The sequence below is a fragment of the Macadamia integrifolia genome, chromosome 9, assembly GCF_013358625.1.
Source record: "Macadamia integrifolia cultivar HAES 741 chromosome 9, SCU_Mint_v3, whole genome shotgun sequence".
Classification (NCBI taxonomy): Eukaryota; Viridiplantae; Streptophyta; class Magnoliopsida; order Proteales; family Proteaceae; genus Macadamia; species Macadamia integrifolia.
The window spans coordinates 26,270,146-26,284,742 of NC_056565.1; the positions used below are offsets into that span (position 1 = coordinate 26,270,146).

Consider the following 14,597-nt stretch of genomic DNA (forward strand, 5'->3'; position numbering starts at 1 on the left):
GTTGTAATTTGTAATACAGAATGTCTGCTAGAGGATGTGTGTCAATAATGCTCAATTTGTATACTTAAATGCCTTCTAAATCAAGTGATTTCGTTTCCTTATTAGCTTTAAGCTTAGTGGTTGATGGATGAAATCTTATATGATCAAATGATGTGAAGACTACCGCATCTTGGCTTGGTTGCTAACCATTTGTTCAAATGTCATTCCTTCTGAGGGAATTGATTACATGCTTTAATTTTCACTATGAAATGCAGAAGAATAGCAGGAAGTTGGTAGAAAGGGTTTCCACATTGCTAGTGATCTGTCAAAAAGGGGCAGCTCTCAAGTTCATATTAGGTCTTTGCCATTTGGATATGGTACCGTTAACTATAGTGATCTTAAGTACTTCATAGTAATTGATGGATTTCAGGATTAAGACCCTTATATTGTACAGGAACTATAGTGATCTTAATAACTAGTAAGGATGGGTTCTTGATCCAACACCACAAGTATCAGTTCCATTGGTCACAAATTATAGGCATAAAAGAGTTGTAATCAACAGTTAAACAACTACAACTCTACAAAAGCTTCTTTGGTCTATGTTTTATCTGGTAAAAATTAATGCAAAAGTTGCTTCAGATGGCCAACGTGATAAGCTTGCTATGTTGCAATTATGCCCGTTGTATGCATCTTTTTATTTTTTTGGCTGTCTACTATATGTCGTTATTGTTCAGATTCTTAACTTCATATCTAGGTTTTCAACTTATCTTTCTTCCTCATTGTGCAAGATTTAGGGATTGGCTTCGTCGATCGACTGAAGAAAGGGGTCTTTTTCCAGATTGTAGGTATGGTTCTTTATCTTCCTCAAATCTAGCTGCGAAACCCTAGATTTGGTTTTTTTTTTTTTTTTTTTTCCAATTTTGTTGAAAATAAAATGACAAAATCTGTGTGGTTCTTCTGTTTCTTTTCTTTGCATCTTCTTCACAATTTCTGTTTCTTTTTCATCTCCAGACATTATCATGGGAATCGTCTGCCAAGCTCTGTGTCTTGCGGGCTTCTCCTTTCCCTTTGCCGAACTACAAGCTCAAATTTAAGGTATTTCTTGTTATTGTTCAGAATGGGCTAGCCATTTAAATCATCCTCAAGAAATTTCAAAAGCAAAAACACCGAATAGATCTGAATGAAACCATGGTTCTTTAGGAATATATGGATATAGTAGGAAACTCATTGGATCAGGAATATTTAGAATTGCAGCCAAAGCCCCTTCATGGAAGAAAATAAACATTCCTCACATAATTACATACAAATGAAGAGATTATATATTTACTTTTCCCCTTTTTTCCCTATTGCTGGTGTAGTGCTTATCCATCCCAAGAGTTCCGAAAAGTGCATGTATACCAAAGATTATGCTGAGAAAAACAGAGCTTCTGCTGGTGTATAAGGTACCTAAAATTGAATTCATATGGTGTTACTTTTACTAACTGCAAGAGAGGTTCCCTTTTCCCTCTCTCAATGCTCTTTACAACATCCTTCCTAAATTCATCGGGTAGCTGTAGGCAGATCCAGTCCAGAAAAGACTCCAAATCTTTTGCGAAGTCTAGCAGATACCAGTCCCATCCATGTTTAATTTGATAACCTCTTCTTCTCACTTTGCCATTTTAATCCCTCATTTCAAAAGTTTGTATTTATTAAGTAAAAATAAAATTCTGAATCTAGACAGTCATTTTTATGTCAAAATCCAAGACTTGATTGAATTTTTATATTATTTCTTCTACTTTTGGTACATTTGGATTACTAGTTTGTATTTCATGTAATTATTTTATTTAGTAGTTGAAATTGAATCCTGGGCACTACTTGTGCACTTCTTCAAGCACAATTTTTTGAGGTTTTTAGCTTTGTTCATCTAGCATGATTTGGTGTCAGTTGAAAGGCTATTCAGCTATATTTCCAATGAGACTAATGTTGTATGAAATCCATGGATGGTGTGGATGTTTTATATTTTTTAACAACAAATACTTTCATTAATCGACACAATAGAAAGAAGCATATGGCACTTTTAACAGCATGCACCAACCCAGATGATAAGGGGAGTTATGGGGTGAAGATTATCATCCTATTAGTCTGTGATGGTATTTCTGTTTGTTAGACATATAAATTTGAATGTAAATGTAAGTTCAACATATAAATTTGCAGTGTAAGAAAGCAAAATTGTCAACAAAATCGGTCTCTGCTGATTCTGATTTAGGTTCATAGCTCAGTTGACTACAATCTGTGAACCAATTTTCAAGCTACTGAAGAAGGATCAGCCCACGGAATGGAATGACCAGTGCCAACAAGCTTTTGATAAGATCAAGGGATAAACCCACCAATATTGACACCGCCGGTGGAAGGAGAACTACTTCTGTTGTATATGTCTGTGGGAGAATATTCCATGGGCTCTTTGCTAGCACAGAAGGAGACAGAAAAGGGGGCAGAGCATGCCATATATTACCTCAGTAAGAAGTTCCTAGAATATGAGACACGATACATATCTTTGGAAAGAACTTGTGCTTTATTGATTTGGGCAACCAAAAGGTTGCGACACTATATGGTTTCCTATCCGGTGCACTTGATCTCAAGGATGGATCCCATCAGATACCTTTTCGAGAAACCAGCCCCTTAAACATCCAACAATCTTGCACCACAAAAAAAAAAAAAAACACACAACAATCAAAATTGCCACATTATCCTACATTGGCACAAATATATAGGTTTGTCAACCAAGAATGAATCATGGTTGGCCCAACTAGAAATCAAGTTCAATTCTACTGCACATATCCTCAACGCTGGACACATACCCTATTCAGTACCATTTAGAGCACCTTGAGGGGGCATTTCTGAAAGCAAAATAGACGTGTCAAGTGTTGACCATACGTGCAACATGTAATCTATTCTGGGACATGCTTGTCCAAGAATGCTTTGGCTAGATTGCTGAAGCTCACACTAAGTACTCCAGTTGCAGCATATCTTTTTATGGTTTCAACTACTTCTGGCTTCAAAATCTCTTCCTTATGAGATGCGTCGCAGAGATAATACAGAGTCCCTAGAGCATAATTCACCTGTAAAATACACTTGATTGATAAAATCATAAAACATTCTTAAAAGCATAAACCTATAGATCCAACTTCTTTCTTGGAGAGTGTAAGATGAGGATCAAAGATTCCTGTATAACTTAAGTTCCTATGGATAATATTACTTCTCAGACCAAGGGTTTACTTGGACAGAATACTGTGAGGGTAGCGGGCCTCGGATCCGGATCTCTCATCCCCTGTTCAGGGGAAGGTGTCTCCATCGGATTCGGGCCTTCTCTCCTCTCTCTTGATATCCTTTGGGTTGGATAAGGAAAGTGTTGTGTGTGCTTCTGCGGGCCCCGTGCTGCCGTATCGCAGCTCGAAAATATGTGGAGGCCTATTTCGTAGGTGTACCGGGTTCGTCATAAAGATGGGGTTTGATGATAGTCCAATACGGGAGATTAGGACCATACAAAAAGGGTGTAGAGTCGCCACCTATGATTGTGGGCATAGGACCCGAGAGTGGGCCCGATCCCTGAGAAAAGGGCCCGGAAGTTGGTCTGGTCCAAAGATTTAGGGTTAGAATCAGGTTGTAGAATTGAGAAGGTGTTGGGCACCCAATCTTCCTGGTTCAACCGGTCTTCCTAGTAGATGCTTAAGAACGAATATTTTTTCACAATTATTCCTATTCCGCATGCATGGCTAAATTATCAAGCATATGTACATTAAATAAAAATAACTATTTATGTACACTAAAACAAGGTTAATTAGATATCTACATTATGCTTAAATGAGGAGAGAGATTATACATGAATTTGACCCTTGTTTTGGGTCAAGAGGGGTGAGCCCCTGATTGATATTGACTTTTCTCGTGGATTCTCCTGGCTCGGGGGAAGATGGTCTTGAACTCCAACTTTTGATTTTGGGAGATGCTGATTGTGGTAATCTGCGGACGAAGGTCCAGCTTAGGATTGGTTACTTTTGGGCTGTTGAATTCAATAGAGCTTCTGCTAGGGATGAGCTACTTCCGAAAAAGTCGGGTCAGGATTTCGGTAGAGCTTTTGCTAGGGTTGGCTACTTCTGGAAAAAGATTTTGGTGGCATTCCGGCAGAGCTTTCGCTAGGGATGAGCTATGAGGGCTAGGCTGAGGTGGTACTCCGATAGAGCTTCCGCTGGGAATGGCTATTTTTGAAAAGATTCTAAGGGCATTCGGGTTGAGCTTCCGCCGGGAACGGCTATTGTTGGTAAAAAATAGATTGACCTAAAAAATAGATTGAAGATCCCCAAAGCCCCGAAGAACACTTTGAAGATCTGAATAGTACTCCGGATCTTGACAAAGATCTCTTTGTAGACCCAAAGAACCTCAAGGGAGGAGGGATTTCTACTTTTGATAAAAACCAATCACACTTAAAGGAGGAAAGCCAAAAACATACTATTTTTGGCAAAAAATAGATTGAACTAAAAACTTGGATTAAAGATCTTCAAAGTCCTGAAGAACACTTTGAAGATCCGAACAAGATTTTGGATCTTGACGAAGATCCGAACAAGATTTTGGATCTTGCCGAAGATCACTCCGAAGACCCGAAGAAACTCAAAGGGGGAGGGGAGGAGAGAGGGCAGAGCTTCTCTACAAGAATGCTTTTAAGGAGGCTTTGGTGTGTTTTTTCAAGGAGGGGGAGTATTTATAGTTTTTTCCAACCAATGAGGTAATGGCACACATCTTTACCCAGAGGATAATGGAAGGGCACTCTCCTTATTGCCTAGTGGTATATTTCGAAGTTTGAAGAGATTTCTTCTTCACCCAAAAAGGTGAAAAGATATTTCTTGCAAACCAATGGGGTGAAGACACATTCTTTACCCAGAGGATAATAAGAGGTAGCTCCCCCTATTGTCCAATGGTATAATTCAAAGTGTGATGGAAAGTGAAGATATTTTCTTGTTTTTGAAAGTGAAGAAAATATTTTCTTGCAAACCAATGGGGTGAGGACACACATTCTTTACCTAGAGGATCATAGGAGGTAGCTCTCCCTATTGTCTAATGGTATAATTCAAAGTGTGAAGAGATTCTTTCTTCACCCAAAAAGGTGAGAAGATATTTTCTTGCAAACAGAATATTTTCACAAAAACTAAGATTTTAGCAGCAAACCCGACTGTTGGGAGAATTTCTGGAAAAAATACGAAAGTGTCGACAAATATTTGGAAGTGCCAGGAATGACTTTAGGGAATGTCGGGAAAGAGATTTTTTGAAAACTGGGATTTTAGCAGAAAACCCGATTGTCAAGAATATTTTCTAGGAAAATATGGAAATGTCAGAAAAAATACAAAAGTGCCGAAAAAATTTTGCGGGAGTGCCGAAAAGGATTTTTCTCCAAAAATGGGATTCTAACAGAAAACCGACTGCCGGTGGGATTTCTGGGAAAAACACGTGTCGGGAAAATATATTTTTGTCCAAAAATTTATTTTTTGAGAAAAAACCAGGGGAAAAATCAGAGCATCGGGCAGGTCTGTCCAAGGCTGCACAGCCCTAAAAAGGGCTCTGCGGCCCTGGGCAGCCCTCTGCGGCTCTGCACAGGGCTGCAGGGCTCTGTACAGTGCTGAGCCAGGTGGGTCGGTGCCAGATTGGGCTGATTGTGTTCGATCGGGGTTGGTCGGGATTTAAACAGGGAAGGTTTAGACTGATTAGGGTTGGGTTGTGTACATGTATAGGGTTCTGTACAGAGGTGACACCCATGTGTGTGCATGAGAATGTGCACCATGTGCATGCACGTGCGGGGCCACTTCCGGGAATGATTATGGGAGATATGTAAGTCCGATTTTGAAGCATCATATATCGTTGGAATCGTATTTTCGAGTACTATCCATTCATACAGTCACTTTTGATCGAATTTTTTCGTATATCAAAAAGTCAAAATTGGACCCTCTTTCTTCCTGCATTGGGTTTTTAGGATTTTGGGGTGAGTTGGGGGCTGTCAGGGTGAGACTACCATAGTCAATTGTATCTTGTCAATTGGAAGTGAAGATTCGCATCCATCATCCAAGTATCGTCATTGATGGGGGAGGGTGACGAAATTGGGTGTTTACCAATACCTATCCCTAACAATCCCAGGACTACTGTAGTCATATTGTAGAGGAATTCTCTATTTGTAACTTGGTATATTCACTCAAAATAAATGGGAAAATCATGTTCTTTTGCACATTTGCGAAGTCCACACTCTCAATGAACCAAAGTCAACCTCAGCTTCCTTATCACTAAAAACTTTTCAGCTTGACTGTAATATAATTTTGTCAACAGTTCCATTGAACTTGACTCCCCGCCAAACAAAAACAAAAACAAAAATAATGATACAACACATGAATTAAGATCTAAGAGTGAGATTGACATACATGATTTCTGACAGGGCTAGATAAACATTGCATCATAAGAGGAATCCCCCCACACTGAGTTATAATTGCAGCATTTGCCTGATCTGTAAAATAAATGATCTTTTGTCTACAATATTTTTTTTTTTCAAAAGTATAGAAGAAAATTTTGGGAAGAAATATGCAGGTTTATGGCTAGGTTAAAAAGATGAATTCAGACTACTATGCTCCCCAGCACATGAATTGCAGATCCCACAGGCCCCAAATTCCACAAGTTTCTCATTTGGCTCTGTGATGCAGTCTAGGAACAGTTCTAAAACATTTAGCTGTTAAAGCCACAGAAAAATAAGTATTTTGTAGTAGTGTCAGAGAAAGAAAGGGATGTAGTTCATTAATAAAAACTATTTGACATTAGTACGAAAAAACTTGTACATGGCGCATATAAGCATAGTTGTAAGGATCATAGGCAAAGTTCACCAAATGAGAAACTATCCTCTCCTTCGATTCTGTGAAACAATGCAACCATTAGCGCGAAGCCATGATCAAGGTAAAGACCCAACAACCAGGAAAAACCCATCTGGCAATTCTAAGCTCTCTCTCCTTTGTTGGTCCCGGGATGCTAAACCAGCAAATGCAAGTTATAGGCTTTGCAGGCTTGTATGTACAGTTAAACTAATAATAAAATGTAAAAAATGTTGAGGGAAAAAAGTTCCTACCAGAGTAAAAAACACTCTTAATAAACCTAAAAGTGGAAATATCGAATAAAACAAAATCATCATGCTGGATATCTAAACTACTTCTCTCCCTTACATATTTGACCCTTCAATACTACCTGTCAACCCATGCTAGTGGACCTCCAACATCGAACCAGAGTTGCAAGGAAGTATATAATAGCAGGAAACCAAAATATTTCGACTGAAATCGAAATTCTGGTCAAAATCTATATTATTTTTATGCAAGTTTTGATGATTGGTTTTGAGGACCAAATTACGTCCTGAAACTTTTTGTAAACCCTATTTTAGGCCCTCTAAACATAGTGGAAACCTCATATTCTAAAAAATCACACTCAAAATTGTAGTTTGACTTCCGACACTAAGTTGTTAGTGTACGTTGTATACATTCTCTACTCTCTAGTATGACCTATTCAACACAATGTTTAGTACTAGAACACATTAATTCAAGCAAAACAGCTTAAATATACATTAGGAATGAATAGACATCAAATTATAACCATTTCATAAATCATGCATCATACATGGTTTCTTACAAAGAGTCGTATATATCGGAGTCAACAATACAAGCAACAGACTTCGGTTAAATTGGGGTTAAAGCATATAAAAGATATTAGCTCGGCCTGAACTCTCAAGATGATTTGGAGGCTAGCGTCTTATAAGAAGTGTATCTGGGTTGACTGGACCTACATCTAACTTCTTTGTAAAGACTATCCGGATAGATCCCATGTCTTCAGATGCTTCTTGGGTCTAGAGAAAGATTTTGAATCTCAGGCCCCTTGCCTTGAGCAATATCATCTCATTGATTGATGATGGATCTTGCACTAGACTTTGGTTGGATCACTGACACCCTCTTGCTATCCTTGTTCCTTTAGTTGGTGACAGATCTATCTACAGTTTGGTTTCCAACAGAATGGCTATGGTCGTTGACATCATCCAGGGTGATGCATGGGCTCCTCCCATCTCTTGCCTCGGTTTGCCCCCATGGCCTGGCCTCTTGGCTTCTCCAAGGTCTCCTTCTGGTAGGGGAGATCGTGTTATCTTGTCTGCATCCTCTTCGGGTCTTTTCAATTTGAAGTCTTCTTGGAATCTCCTCAGATCTCGTGGTCCAGTTGTTCTATGGCACAGATTGGTTTGGTTCGGTGGGTAGCAACCCATCTTGGGCATGGCGTAGTGTGATTAAAGGTCGAAAAGTTCTTGAAATGAGATTACGTTGGCAGCTTGGCATGGGAAATAAAATCAACATTTGGACTGATCAGTGGCTCTCCTCATCTCTCGATTTCAAGATCCATCATGAGAAACCTCTAAACTGCCCCCTGGAGTTTGTTTCAGAACTTATTAACCAAGACTCTAGAAGATGGAAGATGTCTCAATTGAATGAGTGGTTTCATCCTCATGATATTTCCAACATGCTTAGCTTGCTCGTCCCTCTTTTTCCTAATGAAGATTGTCAAGTATGGGTGCCTCTAGGGATGGAGTCTTTTCCGTCAAGTCCACCTATTTCCTTCTTTGTTCAAGTAGAAAGCGATTGATGGAAAATACCCCTCTTCTTGTTCAATTGGGAGATGGGAATCAACCTCAAAGTCTGTCGGGAACTCCATATGGAAAAGTCATTCTTTACCGAAGATCAAGTCCTTAATGTGGCGTATGTGTGCAGATGGTCTCGTTACTGGTGATGCTTTTGAAAGAAAAAATATGAGGATTGATGGTTGTTGCCCCCGCTGTAACAGCTTAGTTGAAACCCCTGACCACATCTTCTTATTATGCCCATTCACCAAAGCAGCTTGGTATCTTTGAAAATCCTTGATGATGAGGAGCCTTCAGTCTAACATTGGATCTCTCAGTGGTTGAACCTTAACAGGTTTGGAAAAAAGGAAGCTCGTTATTTTGTGACACTGAGCTCTTTTATTTTCTGGTTCCTTTGGTTGGCTAGGAACGATCTGGTTTTTGGGAGGAAATGTTGGAGCCTAATGGAGGTAATTCAAGAGGCTTCGCTATCTGCTGCTGCTAGGTCTAATGTTTTCTCTCCTCTTCCCTCTTTGGCCTTCCCTACTACCTTGGAGCAAAGCTGGAACCTCCCTCCCTACCCGTTTATGAAGCTAAATTTGGATGCTACATGGAATCCCATTTCAAAGAGTAGAAGTATTGGTATCATTGTTCGCAACCATGAGGGGAATCCAATTATTGCTGTCTCGGATGGGTTAGCTTGTGGTGGTGCTCTGGAAGGTGAGGCTCTGGCCTTTGCATGGGACTTCTCGAATGTATTTCAGAGGGTGTCCCTTCGTCCTAGCTGAAACCGACTGCAAGGAGCTTGCGAACCATCTTTTTGGCCAAACCAAGGCGATCCCTCTCTCCATTCAGGGTATTTTGGATGACATTTGTTTCCTTTAGAATGATTTTCAAGCTATAAATTTTCTTTTATTCCTAGGGAGTCAAACTCTGTTGCCGATTCCTTAGCCCAAAAGGCCATGTCCGAATCCTGTAGGACAATTTGGCCGCTATCCACTGCGTGGTTGAAGGAGCCTTGTAATCCTTCTGCTTCATGCCCCTCACGTATTAATGAATAGTCCGTTTCTGACCCAAAAAAAAAAAGATTTGTTTGGTTCCCTTTCCACATGCCCCGCCATAGCTTCACAGTTTGGAGAGCTCTTACTTACTACCTCCCAAAGCAGTCCTTCCTACTCCAAAGAAACATCCTTGTCCCCCCCCCCCTCTTGCATTTTGTGCTGGAACGCCACTAAAGATGTGGATCACCTATTCTTCAGCCGCCGTTGCTGATTGAGGATTTGGTCTTGACTTCTTGCTCGTTGTTGGCCTGATAGATGGCATGTTCTTCCTTTTCAGTGTGTGTGGATTTGGGTGGATATGACTTTGGTTGATCCTCGATTTGTGACCATGTGGGAAAGCTAGCTTTTGGCGCTGCCATTCGCCATATTTGGTTGGAGCGTAAGCTCAGAAGATTGACTCCCAACTCTAGATCTTTTTAGTAAATTTGAAACTCCATCTCCTTCGACATTAGTAGCAAATTTTCGGCGGTCCCCTTTAGTTCTATTGACTCTCCCACTCTTTCTAATGTGGGCGGGTTGTTGTAATTTTCCTTTTTGTATCCCTTATTATATTCTCCCCCTTGGAGGCCCATTTTTCTTTCCTCTTTGGTAATGAATTTTTTATTCACCTGAAAAAACCAAAAACAATACAAGCAAGAAGTCACCCCTTTGCCCATCCTAGAGTACTAGACTCTTAGTACCAAAGTTAGATTGGGATGATATACCTCCAACTTTGAATCTTACACAAATCTTCCAACACCACATAAAGTCATCACTTCCACTACATTCTTGTACTTCCCAAGTAAATGTTCCAACCTTGTACAACAGTGATTTGCCAAGAAAGAACCAAAAATGGGTTTTCCAAGCTTTTGAGTCGAACATAGGTGAAAAAATCAAAATGGGTCAAAATTTGGATTTGAAGTATGGTCAAAATAAATTTTGGCCAAAATTTCGGCGAAACAAAACATTTTTCAGTCAAAATATGTGCAATCCATGGTATTGCATAGATTTCATTTCAAGACCTTGTGAATCCAAAATATTTCGCACAGTTTCGTGAAATTTTGGCTAAAAAGTGTACCATGGAAGGAAGTTTGGCAAAATCTAGGAAGCTATTGGTTCTAACTTCTCATTTATTATGAGTCATCACTTTTTAAAGGTCCATCAGTTCTTGACTTCTTGCTTTTGCATCCCTTAGCTTCCACTTTCAGTTTCACTTCTCACTCTTGTAGGTAAGGGGGCCGCCTGCTTCACAATCAATATAACAAACACCAGATGAGCCCTTGGACTTGAGACTCTATTGCCTTTTTCTGGCCATTTTGTAATTCTTAGCCACTGTACAGTACCAGCAGGCCCTGTAAGCAAGCTTTGGTATTTTGCGGGTTGCCTATGGCCCTACGCACGCAGGACAGGAGGAGCAACACAGCAATACCACATAGCGTTTGAAGTTTGAACAGAATCACTGGGCTACAAAATCATCGAGAAGAGGAGATGCATGCATAGGGAGGATGCTCTTTGAGCCTCATTTTAAACTCATATGAGCATAAGCCTCATTTTAAGCTGATTAGCAATGAGAGAGACAATAAGAATATACTTCAGATCTGATTGTTTATATAAGAAAGGTAAGTTTTCTTTCTCTTATTATCATGTCACCTTTATAGTAGAGATGTTCACACCAGAGAAATTAATACTGAAAGTGGCATGGATAAAAAGTTCTGCACATTTTTTTGTGATCATAAAAATGTCATTCAACCATTGACAGTAAAGTCTGCTCAACATTAAGAAAGGGGAATTTTCTTTCTTACCTTCAGATTTCTGAAGGCCTCCAGGCAAGCTCCATGTCTATGACTTGCAATAATTTTGAGAAAAAAACATGTAAGTTTGTTTAATCTCATCCTAAAGGGAGCATCAATACATTCAATGGTCAGAGACAGTTGTTATCACTATTCCTCTTTATATTTCCCAGAGATCATGGAAATTAAGAGGTATTCTCAAAAAGATGAACCAAAGGCTTCAAAATGATATCGGAAAATTTTCTTTTTAAGCTCATTGGATTCAGATTCTCAAAGGGTTCAAAGGATTAAGACTTAAGGTCTTTCTCTTTTTAAAATGTTTTGATGCCCTTTTTACAGAAATTAGCTTATCTGTATTGATTTAAAAAAATCTATGTTGTAATTTGTAAAATGAGCTCACTTACCCACTTGCTTTTTGTCTGCTGAAAGTGCATGCATATCAGTATGTCCATTACCGATACACTGCTAATCAACAAGTAATTAATATCATTATAATAATCATCATCATGACGAATCCATGATTAATTGATCATGATAGAAGAAGAAGAAGACAGCATCATAATAGTTTCGGGGACAATATTCTTACAAATCGTTATAGAATACAATGCAGAATTCTAAACCATAGTTGATATAGTGTCTAGGTGACCCTTGGCATTGGTGGAGGGAAAAAACCAAGGCGACACAAGCAAGGTGTCTAGAGGTAATACCTTGACAACTATGTTCTAAACGTACATAGTGGTCTTTGAAAAATATAAACAATAGTTACTACATTGCAAGCTTTTCATTCACCCCTTTCTCATCCCATGATCTAAATCTAGTCTCCAGGAGATGTAATTATGCATAGAAAGACCACATCCAAATAAGATTAACACCACATGTCAGTTTCTCTTAGATACAAATGCTTTGGACACAAGAACCCAAAAAAAAAAAAAAATTAGTAAGAGAACAATAATGCTGGCTAACCTACACTCTTACATGCCAATCATGGACACTGCCAGTTTCAGAAAAAATCATGTGCAAGAGTTACTTCATTGCAATGTTGTCATGTAACCATTGCTCATACTCTGATTTAGTCCTTTGATTTCCAGAGGATGCAAAGATGGACCACATCTAGATATAATTAAATGATTATAAATTAGGTGTCACGTAAGGTGTACCTTCATCTGTTGTATTCTGAAATTGACTAACCAATTCCTACAGCAAAAGAGAAACAAGGACAAGAAACAAAATATAGAAGTCAGTGAAAGAAAAAATCCAAAGTACCAATGCCATTTAAATGGCTCACATTTATACCAATAACAGAAATGGGAAAGCTTGATTACAGATACTGTGAAAAAGGTACATACAAATCAACTAACTCAAGATAACCATTACTTAAGTTATTTCAAGTCCCATTCAAAGCTTTCAAAAAGAAGCATACAGGAAGTTTTCTTTCTTCTAGCAGAGAAAGAATTAAGCATTGTGGTTCTATAACCCAAGGCAACCATAACAAAATAGTTACTAGTGGTTAAGAAAGCATATATTACAAGAATTATAATGATTCACAACAGTTCACCAAAATAGAAAAATATTAGTGGTTATGTATGGTTTGCAATTTCACTGAATGTTGCAAATATCAACCCCCCAGATATCCCATCGACTTTTTGGTTTTTTCACTCCTCACCACCATGACACTGTTTTTGCAAGTAATTTAATTGGGAATAAGTTGAGCAAGTTTCTCATTTCATTTAACTTTCTCTACAGCAAGGAATGTCATATTCGATTGGTGTCATCTCCGCATAGTCATTGTCGCTGCCTAATTCTCAGGTAACGACACTGTTTCTTCCTATAGCCCTTGATAGTTGCTTTGTGTTTGCACTAATTCTAGGGGGAGGCGTGAGTTGAGAAGAGAGGCAACATGTGTTTTAAAACGCTGTTACTGTAACAGCCGGTAACCAGTTTTGTTTGAAAATTCAATAGACGGCGTAGATTAACTTTTTGCAAAATCTTCGAATATAATCAAAGACTGACAATAAGCTTGTATGTTCTGCCAACACCCACCCATATAAAATATTAAGAAAATAAAAATGTTTCCAAAAAAGAAATAGTACATAAATAGGTATCTAAGCCAACAGCACACACAGACACACAAAAGAATTTAAGGGTCTTTTGAGTTCGAAAGGTTGAAGTTCATAGGAGCAGTTGAGTACCCCAAAAGTAAATGCTCATAGGAAAATTCCACATTTTCTATAATAGCTATCACCAAAAAGTTCTATAATCTAACACCATTTTGGAATTCGCCAGAATACTTGTTCTGGAGAACCTAATTAACATATTCACAAGCCTTACTCCATTAAGTTTGGAGGATAAATATTCAACAACGTATTGAAACACAAAACAAAAAAGGGAGGCGAGGGTGGGGGTAGTGCACAAGTGAAGATTAATAATAAGTAAAGAAGACATAAGTTAGGAGTTAGTGCAAATGAAATAGAGATGCTCCTGCTTTGGCAACCCTGGCGTTGGCAATGTTGGTTGTGGAGCTATCAGAGATGATAAAAGTAGGTGTTTTATTGTTTTTATTCCTTATGTGGCCTTATTATCATCAATCTGGCCGAATATTACACACTTCTAGGTCAGTTAAAATTGTGTCAACAGTTGCTTATTAGATCATGTAAGGACATCCTTTTCTCTGTGTGACAACATTTAAAGTGGATGCTTTAGTATTTCTGATTCAAGATCCAAGATTTTCAACACTCTGTCCATGCTAGAATTTCATACATTTATAGGAACATAATAAGGTTCCACATACATTTGCTAAAGAAGCTTCCAACAACCAGTTTGGTGCTGACTTTGATTGAATGTCTAATGAGAATATCTAATGAGCTTCTAACAGTCAATCTGGACTAACTTTAATGATCCCTCTTCACCCAATTTCATTCAAAGGTTGGCTGTTATTTACTGTTGTTTAGGAATTTTTTTTTTTTTTCTCCTTATTTGGTATTGTTTGTCTAGGACTTCACTCCTCACATCATTTGAATGCTTAAGAGTAAATTTAATATTTCTAGAAAGAGCCTGAGGTTAGGCCAACCCCCCGGGGCTTGGAAAGCATCTAGGTTGTAATTGTTCATCTTTTTTTTTCTTTTTTCTTTTTTTTGGGGGGGG

At 38.7% G+C, this 14,597-nt stretch overlaps 1 protein-coding gene and 1 long non-coding RNA gene across 4 annotated transcripts in view; one reads left to right on the forward strand and one right to left on the reverse strand.

The window, feature by feature from the left end:
• The first annotated feature begins 988 nt into the window (after positions 1 to 988).
• Positions 989 to 8,180, forward strand: LOC122090149. The gene is made up of 3 exons (XR_006143427.1): positions 989 to 1,074; positions 1,338 to 1,421; positions 8,061 to 8,180. It is a non-coding gene; the product is annotated as an uncharacterized LOC122090149 (long non-coding RNA).
• Positions 2,510 to 14,597, reverse strand: part of LOC122090148 (armadillo repeat-containing protein 7-like) — a 12,904-nt gene continuing 816 nt past the window's right edge. For 2 of the 3 annotated variants that reach the window (XM_042659997.1, XM_042659998.1), the window contains 3 exons: positions 12,614 to 12,650; positions 6,414 to 6,496; positions 2,510 to 3,077 (listed from right to left, as the gene is read on the reverse strand). In XM_042659997.1, the coding sequence (XP_042515931.1) occupies positions 2,907 to 3,077; positions 6,414 to 6,496; positions 12,614 to 12,650 (291 nt within the window). In that variant the 3' untranslated portion in view covers positions 2,510 to 2,906. The remainder of the gene's footprint in view (positions 3,078 to 6,413; positions 6,497 to 12,613; positions 12,651 to 14,597) is intronic. The other variant, XR_006143426.1, reaches the window with a different exon arrangement.